The 21,907-nt window shown below is 45.4% G+C and overlaps 1 protein-coding gene across 2 annotated transcripts; it reads right to left on the bottom strand.

Annotated features, from left to right (window-relative positions):
- Nucleotides 1–519: 519 nt before the first annotated feature.
- Nucleotides 520–20,553, bottom strand: LOC147196596 (nardilysin-like). 2 transcript variants are annotated; one of them, XM_086127341.1, is made up of 31 exons: nt 19,820–20,552; nt 18,881–19,118; nt 18,281–18,362; nt 17,051–17,204; nt 16,240–16,313; nt 16,066–16,161; nt 15,868–15,990; nt 14,660–14,717; nt 13,730–13,803; nt 13,519–13,588; nt 12,408–12,485; nt 11,553–11,673; nt 11,190–11,248; nt 10,346–10,400; nt 10,162–10,266; nt 9,799–9,922; nt 8,886–8,972; nt 6,522–6,641; nt 6,369–6,420; nt 6,125–6,275; nt 4,796–4,923; nt 4,529–4,691; nt 3,513–3,544; nt 2,907–3,045; nt 2,353–2,400; nt 2,127–2,179; nt 1,927–2,010; nt 1,376–1,466; nt 1,058–1,174; nt 903–992; nt 520–824 (listed from the first exon to the last, which is right to left on the bottom strand). In XM_086127341.1, the coding sequence occupies exons 1-31, from the start codon at nt 20,011–20,013 to the stop codon at nt 606–608; spliced, it is 3,279 nt and encodes a 1,092-aa protein (XP_085983467.1). In that variant the 5' UTR covers nt 20,014–20,552; the 3' UTR covers nt 520–605. The 2 variants fall into 2 exon arrangements, with proteins under 2 accessions (XP_085983467.1, XP_085983468.1); XM_086127342.1 differs by lacking the exon at nt 2,353–2,400 and having other exon boundaries at nt 19,820–20,553.
- Nucleotides 20,554–21,907: the final 1,354 nt, after the last annotated feature.

The following is a 21,907-nucleotide window of genomic DNA, read 5'->3' as shown; positions in this document are numbered from 1 at the left end:
TCCTTGAAATGCAATGATAAGGGCGGGTTACGCAAAATTGCACATTTAAAGTCAATTTCACTCCCCAAAACACACAATACACAAAAACAACTACAGCGTACCTACTGGAAAACCTGGAGGAATATCCAATGTCTCTTGGATCCAATGTCTCTCCGGCTGCTTTGCTACATCCAGCACAGGGTGTCTTGAATCCGTGCATAGGTGCAATTAAACCGAATAATTGCTGGGTCTGTCTGTACGGTTAGAGGGTGCCACCTGGTGGTTGAATGCTTCCACAAAATATACACAATGAGCGTACCTGTAATGAGAAAACTTCCCTGGAGCTGCACTAGCTTTGTAGCTAGCACAGCGATGCTAAAGGTGGGCTTGATGGGGAGGTGGAAGATTATCATGGTGAGGGAATGAAAAGTTAGATGATGCACCCCACTCTGTACACACACACACACACACACACACACACACACACACACACACACACACACACACACACACACACACACACACACACACACACACAGGTTCAATGTGGAAAAGTGACTTTATTAAGTCAGAGCAATTAACTTATCACTTCAAGTATTCCTTTGCACGCTTCATTCCACACAAAGCTAATAAACAGTGCTATAGGGGAAGAGGGACAGTTCTCGAATGAAGGCATTAATGTCCATGATGGCGGTGGCGCCCGTCATCTTGGGTGAGGGCGCCAGGAAGGTGAGCCTGGACACCTCTCCGTAAGCCGAGCTCCCGGAGCCCTCACCCTGGGCGGGGAGTCCCGCCGTCTCATCATCGTTGAGCTCGTCGCCCTCCTCAGCGCCGAAACCCACCACCTGTCCAGATGAAAAGAGATTCTTGTAGAAAAAAAAAAAAGTATTTCCATCATTTTGTCGAGTGAGACAGTTGCTTACGTGTACGCTGAGTTTGCGGCTGTATGGTCCTCGATGGTGGTGGTACCAGGACAGCAGCTCGCCGCGGCTTATCTGCTTCAAGGCCTTAACCTGAACAAAGAATGTTCAAATTAATATCTTTGTTATATTATGACGGCCGTGCGTGTGCGCGTCACCTCTCTGTTGAGTCGGTCAAACATGTATTGCTGTGTGACCACTTCTGTCCAGTTTCTGTCCACCTCCTCGCCCAGGTGTGTGTCCTCACACTCCTTCAGCTTCATCAGAGTGCTCACCTGCACACAAGCATACCAACACAGATACACACGCACGGAAAGAAACATTCGCAAGGAGCGAGAGACACATACATTACAGAGACACAGACACGAACAAAAGGATTATGAAACACTCTTTCATATTATGGTTGACAGTTGAGAAACTTTGTGGGTAGGAACGATTCATTCTATTCTGACTCACACGTCCGCACGCACACACACCTGAGCGTCGAAGGCCTCGTCAGTCAGCGTGCTGAGCGTCTCACCAAATGAAGCGAGGAACTCTTCAATTTTTAACTCGGCCAGCTCTGTACTGAGAGCACATTGTTCACAATTCACATAACTGTTTGGATTTTTTGGGGGGGTTTATTTTTCTTCTTCACACATTGACGAGCTTCCCTTTGGATTTGAAACCCACATTCAAGTAACATACAGTTGAACAAAGGGCCGAACAATGAATGCTATTGAAATAAACATCGCAATTCAGTAGCATGTAATTTTCAGATCGCAAAGGCTACAGTTTGGATAAAACCACACAGCTTCATTTTGGTTATTTTTTTCTATCTATCCACTTACCTACCTATCTAGCTAGCTGGCTAGCTACCTACTGACTAAAGCTAGCTACCTACCTACCTAAGATAGCTAGCTAGCTATCTAGCTCGCTATACTGTACTATATATAGATTTTCTTTTTTCTTTGATTTGAATTTTAGTTACAATATACTAAAACCCAAGTTGCTGTGATGAACATGTCGAAATGTGTTGCCAACTCACTTGAACTTAGAGGCCTGCGTTTGCACTGTGATGGAGAAACCTAGAACGCCCGAAGTGTTTCTGCAGGCGGGGTAGACATGGTACCTGCACGATTAAAAACAAACAAACAAACAACAACAAGAAAATAAGAACGCCGATGAGAGCCGCGGGCAAGTTGCTGCTCCATGAGGTTTACAGGAATGACAAAATCAGGCACGTACCCCAGTGTCTCTTTGGTGCGAAGGAAGTCAAAACAAGGCTCCTCCATAAGCATCTGAAAGACAGCGGGTCACATTGACCCATGAAAAACAAACACAAACAGTAAGGCTACAGACACGCAGCAAAAGAAAGACAAAAGTTCAACACTACAGCCTATGTGCAAAGACACATGGGAAAGTTAGTAAAATCCAACAAGCGCAATGATTCTAAAAAGATCATACGACTCACCACTAAGAGTTCCATCAGCGTGTGCTCCCTCAAATCTTTGGATCCAGACTATCAAACAGATTATTAATATTATTCTTAAGCAGTTAAAAAGAGGGTATCCTTTTCTACTACAGGCTAGTGACATCTTTAACTCACGCCACTTCCACCAAATATAAGACCTCCCCTTCAATAAATAATGCCCTATATTAGATGAGTAGGTCTAGTATTTTTTTTTTTTGGGTGGGGGGGTTAGGAATGGGCAAACATAGCACCTCAATAGTGATAACATTTTCACAAATCCTGACACGTGTCATTTTTTTGTCCAAATTTTGGACCAAATTTAAAGCATTGCGCTCTTGGACCTTGCAATGTTAATGGTTGAACATTCATGCTGTTTTGTAGGTCTCCTGAAAAGTGATTTTAGGATTTTTGAACATACATACTAAATGTTTACCGGCGTTTTTTGGAAGGATTGGGGGGGATTAAACAAAGTCAAAAGACCCCAAAGCAACTTATTTCATGGATTTCAATTGTACGCAAATTTTTGAGTTGCACTTATCGGAATTTTTGCGGACCTGGTAGTAGACTGTGACCTCGGAGTTGGCGTCTCTCTTGTTCATAGACTTGACTTTACAGATGTGGTCCTGCCTCGGCAGTTCCACCACTCGGAACATCACTGGCACCTCCACTGGCAGCTTGGAGAACTGCAGCTTGCTATGGAAGAAGAGGAGGAGGAGGATGAATTAATAATAATAATAATAATAGATTTTATTTATAAGCGCCTTTCAAGACACCCAAGGACACTTTACAATAACAAAAAACACAAAATAATACGGGTTGAGCAGCGGCAGCCAAAACGCGCCAGCGTTCACTCAACCCAAAAGTCAGAAACAAGGGAGGGACAGGGGGAGAAAAAAAACCCCACGCTCGAACTACCCTCATTTGAGGATAATTTGAGTGAGGCAAAAAACTCCTGCACAAGCATATGACAGTTACAACAGGTCACAAGACATAAACAATGAAGACGGTGAAACAAGGGAATGTATGAGGGAGGGGGTGATGGTGGGGGACTAGCTTCCTCATGTGAGGCTAATGCCAATGACAGTGAGTGCGGCGTAGTATTCAAGTGGTCATTTGGGAGTGCATTAGGAAGGCGCGTGTGTGGCTGCTCGCTCACTCACTCTGTCACGTACTGCAGGAAGCTTCGCGACTCCTGTGGTGCAAACACAAAAGCGGATAAGCACCAAGTTACCAATGCCTGACATTTAAACTGATACTCTCAAACCACTAACATCCACAAACATCACTGAGAGGATGCTCGATTTTTTTTCCCCCAGAAGTGATGTTTCGAATTTAACCAACCCCATGGTGAGTTTCTCCACAAGTGACTTGACCGGCTCGGCTGGGTGAAGATCCAAAGACACATTTCAAGCTACACTGCCTGAAGCAGAGAGAACCTGACTGGTGATGAGGTATCAATATTTTTTGTGTGTGCTGTTTGGCACACTCATAGCGGGCACAATCTTGCGGCCCTCACGTTTGCTATGTTAAAACAAAAAACAAAATAAAACCATTCCATACTCGTGTAGCTGACGTGGACAACGTGGAGGCCGCGGGTGTGTGCCTGCTATGTGTGAGCCCGTGAGTGCAGGAGAAACAGCTGACAGCTGAACAGTAACGCCTTCTTTTCTGATTGGTTGGTTCTGCTTAGACGCGGTGGTTTCTAACAAATCAAATGAGAGCTGAAGTGCAACGATTAATCGACAATTAATCGATGATTATTTTAGATCATTAATTAATGTTTAGAGACCTTTTTTCCCCCATTTTAAAATTCTCCAACTTGTCAACAGTAAGTACCGGTACCTCATTTCAGTAGTCCTCCATGAAAGCAGACTGAATGAAAACAAACCAATCGCTTTCCCTTTTTGACATGTTATGACCATTAAATAAATCCTAATCATTTTTGGGTGCATTTTCTGCACTGTCAATTTGAAATAATGAGTAGCGTATGTGTAAAATGACATTTGTTTCGGTATCAGGCAATAACATGAGAAAATGTGGGAAAATTCAAGCGAGGTGAATATTTTCTGGATGGAGTATAAAGGTCCCTCTTAGATGCCTCCCCCATCAGCATTTATTATTTTTTTTGCATGGACGGAAATGAAAGCAAAGATAATGGCAGAGGTGTGGCACTCACGTCACGGCTGAAGTTGCCCTGCACCAGGCCCTCGGCGTACAGCTCGGCCTTGAGCCTTCGGCTGAAGTCCGTCAGCTGGTCACTGGTGAGGCCGGCCACGAGCGCCTGGTACTTGTCTACCATGGACCAGCGCCCGTGCTCCAAGATCAACAACCGCACGTCCCTAAAAAAAACAAAAAACAACAACAAAAAAAAACGGAGCATCTTGTTGGGACACAATCGGGCCGGCAGAGGGCAGCAAAAGGACTGAGCATGTCAAACACCGACTTGTTCAGCTTGGCGGGCTTGATGAGGATGTTGAAGTAGGTTTTCTTCAGCTGCTCCGAGAACATGCTGAAGACGTCTGGAGGGGCCTTGAAGTTAGCCAGGTGGTCAATGATCAGGCGGAAGAGAAGCTATAGGATAGAAGATCAGGACAGCGAGGTGTACACTGTTAATTGTGGTACAGACTCACCAGCCACACCATTTGGTACACCTCTAATGATGGGCAACTTAAATGATGGAGGGGGTCACAATTTTTCGATGCCGCTACCGCAGGGACTCACATAGGACCGTGCACTTCCTAATTTACTGTAGATAAAAAACAATTTTTTTGAAAGATCAACTTTACAGTCAAAACTCGGGTTTCGAACGTCTCTGTTCTCGACCAGATCGGTTTTCGACCAAAATTTTTTTTTATGCCTCGGATGACGACCGAATTTCGGTTCTCGAACAAACTGAGCGCACTTGAATTTGTCACTTGACTCCTCTCGCCTTCCTGACACGAGGAAGTAACGCTCCCTCTGGTAGACGAGGAAGTGACGCTTTCTCGTATTGCGTTCCATTGTGAACAGACGTGTTCAATAAAGATTTTTTTTAAAAAGAGTGTGGTTTCGGTTTTCAAACAAATCGGTTTTCGAACAGCCTTCTGGAAGGGATTATGGTCGAAAACCGAGGTATGACTGTATTTATATTTGAGAGCTTGGCAGCTTCCGCAGATTTCTGGCAGTACCTTTAGAGCTTTGCATTGCACCATTCTGTGGAGAATCTGTGCCATTATAAAGACGCTCGTTAATCATGATCGTTCAAGTGTGTTTACCTGCAGTTACACGAACTTGTGTCATATTTAACTGTGGGCATATATTGATGTTCCATTTTGTTTGTAACACTGACTGAAGGTGTGCGCAATTTCGTAACCCCCCGCTACGGGCTTAAGCTAAGTGTTATCTGGCGGCTTTCTAAACATAGAAGAGGCTAAAGTGCTCTTCCTGGTAATTACGTCTCAACGCAAAGTAGCTTCAATTTTCAACCTCTCAACTGCTTCCTATTTGCGATGATATTCCTGATGGAGATGACCCAGTGGAAGGGCAATTAAGTGTGCCATCTTGTGATGAATGGTGCTATTACAATTTGGAACCATAGTAGAGCGAACTCTCCAAAATTATTATTATTTTTTTTGGTTGCAAAAAATGAACTTAAAAAAAAAATAAAAAGTAAAAATGAACCGAGGGGCCACATGCAGAGCGTTTGTGGTCCGCGGGATGCCAGGAACAGTTGTCAGTTTCTACAAGCCGCCAACTGAACCGGCATATCTCCCTCCCTCACTCACTGACTCACGGGCAATTTGTCGTCAAATCCTTTGACCTTGATCACCAGGCCATGCTCGCCCGCCACCAGTTTATACTCCAGCTGGGCCACCTCGGCTTCATAAGCGGGCTCGGCCAGATTGTGGCCCAGGATGTTGACCAGCAGGTCGAACAGCACCACGCTGCAATGCACACAATGGAGGGAAAGAGAGGTCGGTGACTGTAAGTTAAAAAAAAAAAAAAAAAAGTCTTCTAGTTAAGGTGACTGCACTTACTTCTGAGCAGACTGCTGGATTACAGGAGAGATGAGGTGAAATCTGATGTAGCCTGCAGAAGACCACGAGAATAATTGTCATGAGAATACACTTTTTGCGCCAGAGTGGCAAATGGATTTTGTGTCAAATGGCAGAGCGACGAGCGAAACTCACCTTTGAAAGTTTTGAATTTGTTATCCTTCTTGTACCACAGGCAGCCTGTGTCACTGCTGGCGATGCGCACTGGAAACTCGGCATCGGCGCAGTCTGAAGGCTTGAGGGTGAAGTTTGAGGCTGAAAAGAAAATAGGTGCATTCGAGTACAAAAATCACAATCACATTGTTGTGGATTTATGCTCTGGTTGCCTTTCGAGGCGACCTTGGGTGTCTTGAAAAGCGCTGTATCAATCTCTCCATTAATGTTGTTCGAGGAAAAATAAACGCGACATAAGGGAAAATTGAAAATTCTCTTTTCATGAGCGTCATATGGGGAGGGTGATTGTGAAGCGATTTCGACAGCAGTCATTGTTTCGATTGTTTTCTTTCTTTTTTTTGCTGGCGTCACACCACCACATGGGAGTGGATCAAGTTTGCTGACGAAAAAGGGGCATTTTAGATGCAATTCGCTGTTTCCGGATTGCTCCAAAATGAATTGACCTTGTTAAAAATGAGTGAGGGTTTCATTTTCCTGAGCAAAAAAATAAATAAATCCAAAGTGAGCTTGTTAGAGGAAAATCGACCACCTTGATGCCATAAATCCTTAAAGACCACATTTCGTTTAGCGATTATATTTGTTTCTAAAGAAGAACACCTCGGACTTTGTGCGCAACGGAATGGGAGGAAAACAAAAGTGACATTTTAGAAAGAGGCCACTATTTGATTTTGTTCCAACAAAAATATTCATTTGTTAGCGCCACCGGTTGTTTTTAGTGTCGGTAAAACAAAGCAGAAACCTGCCTTATGGCTGTGACTTTTTTTCATTTGTTAAGAAGAAAAAACAGGCAGATGTAAACCGAGCTTGTTTCATGGGGAAAAAAAAAGTTTTGTTGCTAAAAAAATAAATAAGTTGAAAGACAGAAACATAATGATGCTGGAATTATATCAGAGATAACGCAGAGGGGATGAATGCTAATATGCTCTCCGTGTGATTAGCGTGGTGGGCCTCGTCTGAATTGGAGCTTAGCAACAGAAAGGATAATACCTTTATTAGAGCCCTGATTATTAACCGGGGAATGTTGTAATGACTGACGGAACACCATTCAACCAGTTACCAATTTCCCAAAAATAAATAAATCAAATAAATACCCTCGTTGACACGTTTAGCATGTAGCATAGGTTGTCAACAATGGCTGCCGTCGTGCTGTGAATCTCTCCCCAAAAAGCATTTCGTCCTTTCAGGCAGCCTCAGTTGAACGTGGAGCCATTAGAAGATGAGAACACTGCCGTCATAAAGGCAAGATGGAGGTGCTCGGTGCCGTTGCTCAGGCTACACTGCGGTGACAAAACGATGGTAATAACTAGCCGCGGCGGGCCTGGAGATTGGCCTGCTATTTGCCAGGGATGGATTCCTCGTTTTGCCCCAATTGCAGGCCGACGAGCAAACTGCCGCGGGATGTTGAAAATTGCTCCAGCCACAAATGCAAAACTGACTACAATGTCTACAATGGTGCCTTGAGGTCCGACTTTTTAATCATTCCGTGACCATGCGCGTAACGTCCACGGACGAGTGAATGGAAACGTCAATCATTTTCGATCCTCTCAAGCTGCTAGCAAGCAAGGTTTGAATGTAGCCCCACTTCACCTTCCCCTGATTGAACACTCTAAATTTTCCTTAAGTGTGAGTGTGAGCGCGGATGGTTGCTCGTCTCTTAACATAGAGCGGCCCGGTGGTCCAGTGGTTAGCACAGTGCAGAGGTACCGGGTTCGATTCCAGGTCCAGCTTTCCTGTGGGGAGTTTGCATGTTCTCCCCGTGCCTGCGTGGGTTTTCTCCGGGTACTCCGGTTCCCTCCCACATTCCAAAAACACGCACGGAAGGCTAATCGAACACTCTCAATTGTCCCTAGGTGTGAGCGCGGATGGTCGTTCGTCTCTGTGTGCCCTGCGATTGGCTGGCAACCGGTTCAGGGTGTCCCCCGCCTATTGCCCGAAGACAACTGGGATAGGCTCCAGCACCCCCCCGAGACCCTTGTGAGGATAAAGCGGATCGGAAAATGGATCGATGGATGGATAATGTCGTGATGCTTTCTGTCTCTCTGGTGTCTGGTGAGCCTTTTTTGTCACGCTGTGACAAGTTTAGAAATGATAATTAAAAATGAAATTAGAGGCATAAAATGGGGCCAGGGGAGGGATAACACATTCAAATTATGTTTGTTTTTCTTTTTTTTTTTTTTTGCAATACTGCAAACATTGACATGTATTATTTTGCTCAACAAGTCCAAAACCCAAACCTAAGTAGCACCAACCAGTATTTTTTTTCTAAATGCACAATGTGTGACTACTGGTAAAAGTGAGAATTTTGAGTGTGGTCCAGTCACCCACCGATGAACCTGTTCTCCGCAGGAAGGAAAAGCTGGCGACTCAGCTCCAAATTTCCTGTCCATCGCTCCATCCACTCTGGTTGGATGTCTGTGAGCAAGGAAGGCACAAGTGTCAGGCACATTTAACTTGTGCCTCGATGAAATAAGAACGTCCTCTGCGAGCATCACAGGAGGCTAGTTGGGTACATTTTTCAAAAGGAAGATGACGCGATGTGTGTGTGAGAGGCCTTTTGTTTGTAAACACAATATACTGTCATCGAAAGCGACAGAGATAAATGGCTTGAGTGCTTTACGCTGGGGTGAACGTTGCTGCGGGGAAAGAGGAAAAGACAATGTATTAAGGTGCCAGCACACAACAAGGTTTTTGTAGTTAACATAAGCTAACACAACAACGACAACTACATTTTTTGGTTGGCAAAATAATTGCTTAAAAAAAACAACTAACGGCATCTTACATTAATAAAACCATTTAATTACTACAAAATAATGTCCTTTATAATGTCAGTTAATATCATACCTGAGCTGTCGGGGTTCTTTCAAAATTTTACTGTATTTCGGTATTGCTGTACTGTACGGCCACACAGAAGAGGGAGGAACACTTGCTGAAGAATTGTACTTTCATTTCAATTATTTCAGAATAGTGACCTTTTTTTAATTGTGCACTTGACAAATACACTATAATTAAAAAAAAAAAAACTAAAACTAATAAAATCTCAAACAAAGCAGTCTGAAAAAAATTAAAATGAGTACAAATGACTAAACCTGCTTCAAAAACGAATTTGAACTGACAGAATAAAAAAAAAAGGCAGAAGTCAAAACAAAATTAAAACTATAACGAAAAATCTGAAACGATGAAATTCTTGACACACGCGCGCGTGCCCCGACACACACACAAACACGAACAACACACTCACCTTCCACGCTGTACTGTGTTCCAAACCACTTCTCCCTGAGGGGACAACGGCCCTCGTGTTCTGGCGACAGCAGCATCAGGTTGGCTTTCTCGGGGGTGAGCAGGGACAGCGCTGCACCAATCACCTGCACACACATACACACACACACACACATGCGCGCAAATGCACGGAACACATTTCCTTCTGTCAGTGTCTAAATGTGTTTCTTTATGCAGGAACAATCTCACAGAGGAGGGCGGGAGGGAGGGAGAGGAGGGGGGCGGGGGTAGGGGTAGGGTGCAAGTGCAAAGCTTCCATCTCACTTTTCACACAAAGCAAAAATGTAAAACAAAAATCAAGTCCAATGAATGCCAAGCTGGCCACCTCGCGACTGAAGTCAAACATCAGCTGGTCTCCCGTCAGCAAGTCTTCCTTGGGGAAGAGCTGCATGTTCTCACAGATGTCCTCCACGTGTTCGATAGGGTCGCTCTGAAAAGAGAGAACAGGCATTACGTGGTTGAAGGAATGACGCGGAGCAGGCGGTGCCCGGACGGCGTGGGGCCCCTACCTCCTCCTGATAGCGAAATTCGTTGGCCTCGATCTTCTGAATCTCTTCGTATATCCTGAGTGTGTGACGAGAAAGACAATTAGAGGAGTAAAAATGTGGCATTTTAAAGATGGACGAAACACGGGCGAAATGCGTGCGCTTACCAAATTTCATTTTTTTCATGTTACATTTCTCAACGCGTGTATAAAAGAGCCACTGTCCAATCCAACGACAACTGCTGAACACCAAAGTAACATTATATGCGACAACTCCTTTTGTCCATCCATCCATTTTCTACCACTTATCCGGGGTCGGGTCGCGGGGGGCTTTCACAGAAAGCCAAGACTTCCCTCTCCCCAGCCACTTCTTCCAGCTCTTCAAGGGGAATCCCAAGACGTTCCCAGGCCAGCTGGGTGACATCGTCTCTCCAGCGTGTCCTGGGTCGTCCCCGACTCCTCCTGCCGGTGGGACATGCCCGGAAGAACTCACCAGGGAGGTGTCCAGGAGGCATTTTAATCAGATGCCCGAGCCACCTCATCTGGCTCCTCAACATGTAGGAGAAGTGGCTCGACTCCGAGCTTTTCACCTTATCTTATTTTGTCGATTAAAAAAAATAAATCAACTCACAAAAAAATGGATTTCCTATGAGAACAATTTCTGGAGCAAAAACCTCGGTATCAAGTCGCGGCAAAAGTACCTGGCACTAGAAATAACATAGCTAGCTCCACATTTTAGGTACCGTACAAATCTGGCGGGCACTACAATGGTATCCGAAAATATTTGAGAGTTTTGGTGCCCATATGCAACTCTTGCATACTGTAGGAGGTGGAAATGTGTGTGTGCGAGCGTGTGCTTCGATTTGTGCCTTTTCTGCGGTCCGAGGATCTGCAGCATTTTGAGGTACTGGAACACCAGGTGGGTCACCTGCAGAAATTGAAATGAAAAACACACCTATTATTTGGTAATACATATTGGATGGATGTGGATGTAAAGGGTGTCCTCGAATCCGTGGCGACCCTTCAAGAGCAGTTATTTTCCAATAAGACAGTCCTATAAAAATCAGCTCCTTTGCTGCTTGAGTGCCTGGTTAGCCGGCGTTGCCGTGGCAACTGATAGCACTCGGCTCTTCCCTGAAATAACCCTGTTGTATCTATCAATGAGGCAAATACTGGAGCTGGGCTGGACCAAAATAGAAGAGGTGGGGAGGGAGAACGGGAGGGCAGGTCACCTGGTAGAAGTTCTGGAAACCTTCGTCGGTGAGCGTGATGGAGATGGAGAAAATGGAGTAGGTGGTGTTTTGATCAAAGCCGCTTTCGCTGTTGCCTCCGAAAAGATTGACAGCCCAGCACCTGCCATCATCCACATTGAGCATCGATTAAATTAACGCTAATTCAATGCCCCGCCTACTTTGCTGGAAAAAAAAAATCCAATAGCCACTTGTCCAAATAAGCCACCGTACACTTCCAACGAAATGTCAACGGTTTTTGTGGGGAGAAAAACAACTGCTGCTGTTTTTGGCGTGAGGGTTCGTGTGACAACCGAGGTTGAAATCTTTCGTAGGTGAGACCATTGGTGAAAAGTTTACTGACTTCACGTGATCTTTTTCATACGGAGAGGAAAACAAACTTTATGAGTCTAATTTTTTTTATACAGAGGGGGGCGGGGGAATGAAAAGGACACGAGGCTTCATTGCCTCCCGGGCCCAAATAACCACTGAGGGGGCACTTTACGCCGCACCCCACTTAACACAGCAAAGCACTCGACTGGCTTTGAGCGCTCTCCAAGTCGTCCGCTGTCGTCATTCATCAAGCGCGGGGAAACAAAGCGTCTGAAACGTTCGATCTGAGCCGCTGAGTGGTGTCGACATGAGGGGAGGGTGTTTTTTGGAGGGCTGCTTTGTATTGTGAGATGACTGAGAGAGGTTTTTTTTGGGGGGGGGGGCATTTAGTAACAAGAGGCTGAGAGGCTCTTGTGGGGGAAAAAAAAAAACAGCCTGTGTGTGTCCCCCAGTAAATTGAAGACCTTTAAATTGGGTTTTATTTGGAGCGCTTTCACATGGGAAAAGCAAAGAGAAACTCCTCACTTCCTCCTGAGCGTTGAGAGGATGCTTCCTGGGCCTTCGTGGCCAATCAGCCACGATATGTAGTGAAGAGGCTTCACTCTGCGAAGGAAAATCATTGTTAGGACAAGAAAATCGAATCCCCTCAGGACAACGAGGGGGGCGGGGGCGGTGTTGGATTTGTGTACTGTATTCTATTGATATGACCCTCCCGTTACATTTTGTTCTTTGCTCCATCAAAAATGTTCATGTGCTCAACAAAAAGATGTTTCAGTGTAAAGTCACAAAAATATAGCGGTGCCTTGAGATATATTATCATAAAGCGTGTGGACGCAAATGAAAAATTTGTACCTACACCACTTACCGTGATTCCATAAAATGCTGTATTATTAGTCATTCGTAAAATAAACAACATCTACCTGTGGGTATTAAAACAATATCTGTCTAAATGTGTTTCTCCACCATTTGTGTTCAAATATCTGTTGAATAAAAGGTTACAAAACGGTGATTATCGATGCTAACCATTAGCATCTCAATGGCATTTTCCATGATACGCTATGTTAGCATTAAGTTTGCGGGCCGTTCTTAAGACAACCTTGTTCGGTTGTTTTGAATACGTGGCGTGCAATCGTCTATGTTTTATGTTTAGTTTGACAGTAAACTTCAACCGGGAGTGGATTTTAAACAGCTTCAAGCCTTTTTCATGAATTGTTTATTTGCCACACTAATGATGATTTTGAAGGCACACAAACACTCAGCGGGGAAAGGGTTTCTAAGTGTCCACTTCACAGTGATGATATCTGTGACTGCCTTGGCCAAATTGACATCATCCGCAAGTGATCTGTTTGCCAGTGCGCGCCTCTGGTGCACTGAATTTAAAGTGCATTGGATTGCCGTTTACTGGATGGGGAAATAAGCCGTCTGTGCTCACTCCCACAACGGCGCAAACGTCCCTTTCATCCTGGGCCTGACTACAAAAATGCCAAAAGAAAGAAAAGTCCACCCCTGTACACAGTTAGGCTACACTTTGCCCTCGACTTGCGCTATTCATGAAAATAGGGCCCTTCTTCTTGCGCATCCTTTGGAGGGTGTACCCCTTGCGCAAGTTTGGGACTCACTACTCCAGAACACTCACCTGTAGTGCTTTTCTTGAGGGGGGAGCGCCCAAGTGATATTTAAGGCATGCACCTTCCGAACGGGGATGACTGCAGGCAGGCAACACAAACACAACAGTACAAGCAGTGACCTTCAAGTATTCCACGATGACAACAACACACCACCTCTTCGCCTCAGCGGACAGATTTTGAGCATCCCGACGCCAAATATCGACATAAATGATCGTTTACCTCTGTATAGGTTGTTAAAAGATGGCATGTCAAAGGGATCCAGCATGTTGGAGAAGTCTGGCTTGGCAAGGCCGCTGCCGACATGAACGCGCAACATCACAAGAAAAAGCCATTTCAATAAATAAATACATACAACCATAAAAGTGCTAGTAAAGTGAAAATCAAAATGTCTTGGGAGAAGAGTGCTATTAAGGTCCCACACCATCAAATTCCAACATAACAAAACTGTATTGAGTGATTGATTTTTTTTAATGTATTTATAATGGGCCAATTATAAATGGATTTTTGTTATTCGTGGGCCACGATGTTTCTTATTACCCGCGAATCGCGAGTTTCGACTATATGTTCAATCCAGCAAGGTAAATCACGGGCAATTAAATTGTATTATTTATTTTACTGAATTAATCGAAAATGTGGACAAAAGTGTCACCTTTTGTTTCATGTCAATAAAAATTTTGATCTCTTCTTTTGCAAAAAAAGACCTGTGGCTACTAAAAACACAATTGTTTTTTATGGCCAAAATTAGCTGTTGCGGCTTTTATTTAGGTGACTTTATCATTCGGAGATTACAGTATTTCATTTTAGTAAAAAAAAAAAAACAAAAAAACAAAAACAAACCAAAAACACAACAATAATCGGATAACTATGATTAAAAGTGACCTAAACAGGACCACCGTACATTTAGATAAAAGTTGTAAATGTCATTAATTGGCATCGTTTCCTTTCTCTGACGATGTTAGTCAAAAAAATGAAGAATGATTCCTTTGGAAAAAGCTTTTTTTTCCTCCTTTTTTTAAATATTGGATGTTAGAGGAGCGATTTTCGCTGTCGGAGAGTAAACACTGGGAAATTCTTGGCATCTGCTTGAACTCAAGTCAACTTAAACGAGTCAATGAATTTTGCCGTGGGCAGTGAAATGAGCACACTCACTTGTTGGGCACCTGGCTGAAGATCTCGCGCACCCACATCTGCAGGGTGTCCAGCTTCTCTGCGGGTGCACAATCACAAGTGTGTCAGTCAGTCACAACATCTGCAATCACGTGTGAGAGAGTTGTGTGCAGCTTTGGATCACAAAAGGTTCCATTTCCTGTTCTGTGGTCAATATTTGCTCACATCCAGTGAGATTGCAAAAGACAATTCTGCAAAGACCATGTTTGCGATTTTTAAAAAGTTATTCTAATTTTTTTTTGGGCACAAATGTCAACACGAGTCAGCCTGGGACGCTTCCGCATCTGTTAATGAGCCGCCTGATATTTCCTGCGAGAACGCGCCAAGACCCGACGATGACATCACCGGGATGAAGGCGGCGACCCGAGGCGAGCTGCGAATAATTAGCAGCGCTCGGCCGTCAATGGACACGTGGAGCGGCTCCTCATTAGAGCTTTGCGGCTTCATTAGCAGTCAATTAAATCACCGGATTGCTCGTTAAAGAGTTCTGTCAATCTGCCCACAAGCAGGTTGTTGACTGATGCCACATGTGGATCACTGCAGAGCGGAACTTTCATCGTACAAAACGGCTTTGGTCACGATCTGACCTTGCGAAACTGCACTACTAGATTTTAGGGGCAAAACCCGAATTGTTTCACTTCAAAATACTGGATATTGAGGTACATGCTGCTTGTGGTTTGGTTTTTTTTTTTTGTTCTGTGAAAGCTAAAACTCAAGACTCATTTTCCCCTGTATGCTTTGAAAACTGCTCTGTGATGTCACACGATGGCGCCAAAAGCCCGGTCTATTTACCTTGCGTGGTATAGGTCAGAGGTCATCGACCTCTGAATCTGAAGAGCTAAAACTTAGGTACAGATTAATAGCTGTCACAATCAAATTGTTTTAGAATCAATTATCCATCCATCCATTTTATGACCCGCTTTATCCTCTCATGGGTCGCGGGGGGTGCTGGGGACTATCCCGGCTGTCTTCGGGCAGTAGGCGGGGGACACCCTGAACCGGTTGCCAGCCAATCGCACGGCACACAGAGACGAACAGACGAACAACCATCCGCGCTTAAAGTTGCTCATTAGCGTTTCGAGCAAGAAATGTTTGTGTCGACCGATTCCACCGATGACGCCGCCTTCGACCGCGCATTGCGCTCGACTTGTGCTGGGGGCTTGAGCCCAATAAAGAAAGACCTTACTGACCTCTGGACTGGACAGCCAGGGTCATGTAATGTGCAGAGTAGTGTCTTTCCCAGAAGGCTCGTAGTCGGTTGTAGACGCTGATCTTCTTCTTCTTGGGCTCTTGCTTCAGAGTCTGCGCGTTCCCTGGCGACCGGTCACACCACTCAAAATCAACAAATTGTCCCGCCTTTGGAACAAGGAAAACATGGCGAGCCTCACCCCAGCAGAATTTGCCCATGGGGTGTCCCGGTTTCGCCAAACTGCCAAACAGCATCTCCTTCCTGTGCGAATCGGACGGCTTGGCCAGCTGGTATTCTGACGGGCGGAAGAGGGAAAGGCTCAGGAAAGACAACGGCGGTTTTCGGGATGGAATCCGAACACGAGCGGACTCACCGCTGTCGACGGCCTCCACCTCCCTGTCGATAGCCTCTCGGATCATCAGGGGGCAGATGAAGAACTGAGCCCACCTAAAATAGAGGGCAAAGGGAAGAACGATTCCGCCTCTTTCATAGAGAGATCTCACAAAAATGCCGTATCAGACCTGCTCTCCCGCTACCCGTTTAGGCAGCGTCGGGCGAAAATGAAATCTCACTGTAGCTACGTTACATTATATTGCTCAAATTCCGCAAGATCCAAAAGTCTTTCCTCTTTTCAACGCAAAATAAATGCACCGACTTTTGCTCTCTGCTGCAACCCATTTAGGCAGCCCCCACCAGATCACTGCCACAAAAGAGTCCCGGGACGGCCATGTTGAAGTCATTACATCAAATCAACAACTCTTACATCATTCGAACACAAAAGTAATGCCGTACTCACTTTCCAAACTTTTGTTCTCTCTTGCAACCCGTTTAGGGAGCCGCCAACAGATCAGTTGCCACAAAATAAAATCCTTTTATGGCAATGTTGCATTCGATCAAACTCCTTGATCGTGTTCCTTTCTACTGCCATCGGTTTAAGCGGCAGAGTTCATTCGGCATAAACGGCGCAATAATGATGTCCGTTGCGTCAGATCGATCAAATCCCGGCGGCTTCACAACTTTCTTAATCAGGCCCAGAGCTAAACAGCGGCGTTGACTGCATCCCGTTGATGCGGAAAGGTGCAGGCGGGAGTGTTTTTTAATCGCCCCGCACTTCAACCGGTCGCCCCGTTTGACTGCTTAAAATGTGATCCCACTCGCCCCCCCCCCCCGTGATCCGCTCTCACCTGTCGAGCGCCTCTTTGAAGCTTTTCCTCTGCACGTCAAACTGGAAGACGGTCCTCTCGCAATCGGTGGAGGCGTTGTCGCTGCCGCCGTGCTTCTTGAGGAAGGCATCAAAGCCGTTTTCCGAGGGGTACTTCTCACTGCCCATGAAAACCACTGGCGCGGCGTGCGGACAGAGCACATAAGCCGCCATTTTTCAAAAATGTCAAAGATAAGCCACCGCCGATCAATGGCTTCAGCTTATGAGAATGGCGTCTAGCTTGGCATTTTATAACTGCCGGGCAGTGTTTCGCAACATTGAATAATTTTTTTTCACAGATAAGTAACCCGTGGCACAGACTGCACACCTCAAGTTTGGTGGTTTTTCGTAATTTTTTTTCTTCTTTAGAAAATGCTTCGTTTGAGTTTTTATGAGCTTTAGTATTAGTTTTTTAAAATTAAATATATGGTAAATTTGTCGAGAGCAAGACAAAAAAAAAAGGTCACTGAGCACTCAGAAAGTCAAGTACAACTTTCAAATTTTCTTTTGTTGGATGGCGAGCAACACAGAAATAAATACATTTAAGGGCGCTCCATTCATTTTTTTTCTTAAATGTTATAACAGAGGCAGGTTTATGGTTTATTTTGATTCATATTTTTAAGAATGACATCATTTAGTTTCTAGACAACATCTCCATTTTTATTCATGTTTGAGATAAAAAAAAGTAGGCCATTCCTATGAATTGATTGAAATTGAAAAAAGAAGAAAAATATATATTTTTTATTGAATCGAGGATTATCAACACGTATAAGTGAGGGGAATACTCATGGCCAGACGAAAGAGTTTTGAGGACCACTGCTGTCGGGGAAGCCGAATTTTCTTTACAATTTCATTTTCAAACTTGGATTTGAAAGCGATAACGGCACGCGTATTAGGTTGCAGATTTGAATAACAAACGGCGGCGGGGGGAAAGGGGTCCAACCAAGTTACTGCGGTGTCAAAGTAACTTCCCGGGACTGTTTAACACGGGTGACCGGGCCCCTTTCTGGTCTCTGTTTTATCTCGTCCAACTTGGAGGTACAAACATGGATGAGAGGGTGTAACACACAAAATGTAATCGGTGATGGGTGAGCATGTAAAAGACTCCAGTGAATTAACCTTTCAGAGCTAGTTCAACACACGTGCGCACACACCAACACACACACACACGATGCGTGTCCATCCTTTCACTGTAATTACTGTAATTACTCACTGTGTTCCAGAAAGTGGGCAAGGCCGGGGAGGTCGCTGGGGTCACTGAAGCTGCCCACTCCGATACACAAGGCGGCTGCAGACTGACACACACACACATGCACGCACACGCGTGCGTGTACACGCTCACACACACACAGGCACACACAAAACGAGCACAAGTAGAGTTTGCATCACGTGTGGCAATTTTAGCCATCAGGGAACACACACACACACTTATCTATCTATCTCCATCCATCCATTTCCCGATGCATGTTTTTGGAATGCGGGAGGAAACCGGAGTACCCGGAGAAAACCCACGCGGGCGCGGGGAGAACACGCAAACTCCACACAGGGAGGCCGGAGCTGGGATCGAAGCAACTTTATGAGCGAGAATGTTTTTCTGATCTTAGTTATAGTTATTTTGGGAAGTTTTCGTTCATGATCATAACCTCGGTGTGTGTTGCTGAGCCAGTTTCAGATGGGCTGCTCGACAGCAGGGATTCCCAGACTGTGGCGCTTGCATTGATCGCCCTCCAGTGGGGGTGGACCAGTTCAAAAGTGTAATGGTGGGCTACAAAATATTTGTAAATACGAATGGACACCATCACCGAGCGTGTACCTGCTTCTCTGCATTTCCTCTCTTCTTCCTCCCCTCCCGGTCATCATCTTTGTCGCCACCCTCATCCGACTCCACCATCGTTTCTTCGCTCGAGTCGTCTTCCTCCTCTTCTTCCTCCTCTTCGTCACCTTCTTCCTCTTCCTCCTCCTCCTCCTCTTCCTCGTCGTCTTTGGACACGGCCGGGCTGCTGTAGTCCGAGATGAGCAGAGCGCGCAGCCCGTTGGCCAGCACAACATACCTGCAGAGTGAAAAGGCAAATAATGGAATTCCCTGTGCCTCAATTAGAGCAACGGGTTCACCTTATATTTAAAGAAATAAATTATTGGCCTACCTTTTAGCTCTGGAGGGGAAAGAAATACCGGTGTGGAAGTCACTCAGTGGTAACAAGTAAAAAAAATGACAGGAGGGTCCTTGCTTTAGAACAGTACCAACATACATTTCAAGGTTCCGGACATTCACGCGTTACTATCTCGCAAAAATATTTTTAAAAGCCAGCGCTAATGCTCAATTTTTATGTGCTTCATCGAGTATGAAACGTGTGAAAGTGGGGCGTGACCGATAGGTACGGAGACTAAGAAAATAGTTTAGATTATTGTATTATTAATAATTAATTAATCAACTACCTAATTAATTAATTAATTAATAATTATATGAATTGATATAGTATTGTTCAAACATAAAATGAAATCAAGGAGCAACGCGGATTTTTGAACGGGCTATGGCTCGCTCTCGTGGTTGAGAGTTAGCTGGCATCTCCTGCTGCAGCTGACTGGGCGAGAGGCAGGGTATACCCCGGACTGGTCGCCGGACAGTCACAGGGCACAAACAGACAAACGATCATTCCATCTCACATGTAAACTTTGGGACAGTGAATCCAAGATGCGTGTTTGGGAAATGCGCGGAGGAAAGCAAAGGCGGTTGTACACGAGTGTATCTTACCTGTACTGTTTGGGATCATTTGGAGATTTGACGATGTCCTCGTCTCCTCGGTTGTCCTGTCCAGCGTCTCCCTCGTCATCTCGGAGTCCTTCTGGATCCCCGGCCGAGGCCCCCGTTTGGGGCCGCGGGGCGTCCGACATCGGCGGGGCGTCCGACATCGGCGGGGCGTTTCTCGATTTGCCAGTCTGGGGCATGGCGAGGACTTTGCGTCGTTGTCGTTGTTGTTGTTTGACGGTCACCGCCGTGGGCAGCCGGAAGCGAGCGGCGAGTGTAGACGAGCGGGCGGCTCGCTGTCGCCGGTAATGTCCTCCTGCCCGTCCACGCAGCGTGTCAGCCAGCAGGCACCGACGATGGGGAGTGCGTGTGGCACAAACGACACGGAAGAGAAAAGCATGCCGAGGCCACACACACACACACACACTGACATACACACTAAACCAGACAGGCAGGCGGCAGCCCCCACAATGCGTCTATTCACACACGCTCTCTGGCACTTTCGCCTATTCAGCTGGATGTCAGCTAAAAAAAAGTGACCCGGCGTCTCTCTAAGTTTACAAGTCGCACACAAACACAACACGCGAGGTCGTCTAAAAGAATATAAAATCGTCAAGGGAGTCGACTGCGAACATTGACACGTTACACAACTCAATGACGAAGAAAAAAAAGTCACTGGTTGCTATTTTTAATTTTAAAGGAAAAGTTTCAAGCAAAGACCAGATTCCCCATGAGCTTACTTGTTTCCTGTGGGGCACCGCCCCCCCCCACCTGAGTAAGGGACAAGCGGTGCTGCGATAGGCTGGGAAGTTTCATGGAATCGCTTGTAGCGCTTCACGATTGGCTGAAATATCCTTCGTGAGGATTTTTCCCCGCCTCACAACCCGGAACTGTCGCATCGTCGAAGCCGGTGTTGAGGACAAGACGAGGCGAGACAGCTTTATAGTTTATGTTAAACACAAGCTACTTTGACAGCATTCACAAACAAAAAATGATGACAATTTAAAAGCAAAGTAGTAAATGACTAAAATACTTTTACGGTGCAAGAGCAAGATTTTAGAATTGAAGACAAATCAATCATAAATCGGTTAAACATGACATACATTCAACTATTGTTGACACAGTCACACGCATGACAAGGATTCATCTCCTTGGAACTTTATTAATTATCTGCAAAAATATATATATTTGATACAACGCAAAACAAATAATGTGCCCTGCGACTGACTGGCAGAGCCAAAATTGGAACGGCTTGCTCATGGATGCACATGCTGAGCTTGTGCTCAGAGTTCGAAAAGTTTCCCGCATTGATTAGTGAACGAAGCCCCAAAAGGTTCTTCTTAAATCCCCGCAATGTGAGCCATTCAAACTCCCTATTACAGATGGCAAAAATCAACTTTTGCGCCACGCTTGCCCCTGCGCTACATGATCATGAAGAGGCCCGGCGCTGACATTTGTCCAGCGGCCTTCTACTCCCCCCCCCCCCCCCCTCCTCCCTCTGCTCAGCGCGTTGGCATTTAAGCCCTCCTCTGTGCCAATATGTCCTCCCTCTCACTCACTCACTCACACTCCCTTCCCCACGTCTGTCTGTCTGTCTCTCTGAATCCAATCACATGTGCCCCTGGGCCTCTATGCCGGCTGAACGAGGTGATAAACGCTGCAACCATGACAACTGGCGAGCCACACACACACACACACACACACAACGGCGCATTGTTAATTCACCACGTCCGGCTTTCACCTGAGCTTCCAATATAATGCCGCGCGAGCATCCGCACGGCTTCACAAGAATAACCCTGAATAAGCATTTAGTGAAAAGCAGCGACGCACGGTTTGTCAACAACTTCCAGCAGGCATTTTCCCAGTCGTTACATAAATAGCGGAAGTATCGAGGGTATTTATTTCCTTTAGGAATGCAAACGTTATGGAGGAGCGCTGATGCGAAGGCAACATTTTTGACCGTATGTCCGTTCGAACGTATTTGCAAGGACATTTAAACGTATTTGCAAAGACGTTGAAACGTGCTTGTAGGCTAAATGCTAGAAACATGTTTCCCATAATGCCATGGCGTATTGGGTTGGGGGGATTGACCGT

The sequence above is a fragment of the Hippocampus guttulatus genome, chromosome 13 (genome assembly GCF_054856545.1).
Source record: "Hippocampus guttulatus isolate MCC_2025c chromosome 13, RoL_Hgut_1.0, whole genome shotgun sequence".
NCBI classification, from domain to species: domain Eukaryota; kingdom Metazoa; phylum Chordata; class Actinopteri; order Syngnathiformes; family Syngnathidae; genus Hippocampus; species Hippocampus guttulatus.
The sequence above is the reverse complement of the archived record's forward strand: the minus strand, read 5'-3'. Positions and strand labels throughout refer to the sequence as shown.

Bases quoted from the DNA above. Each gene is read 5' to 3' on its own strand.
- LOC147196596 (XM_086127341.1), bottom strand. From the start codon at position 20,013: ATGCCCCAGACTGGCAAATCGAGAAACGCCCCGCCGATGTCGGACGCC. The intron at 19,119-19,819 runs GTAAGATACACT...TTCACTCTGCAG, and splicing joins AATGATCCCAAACAGTACAG to GTATGTTGTGCTGGCCAACG. The intron at 6,642-8,885 runs GTGGGTGACTGG...TTTTCTTTTCAG, and splicing joins TGCGGAGAACAGGTTCATCG to CCTCAAACTTCACCCTCAAG.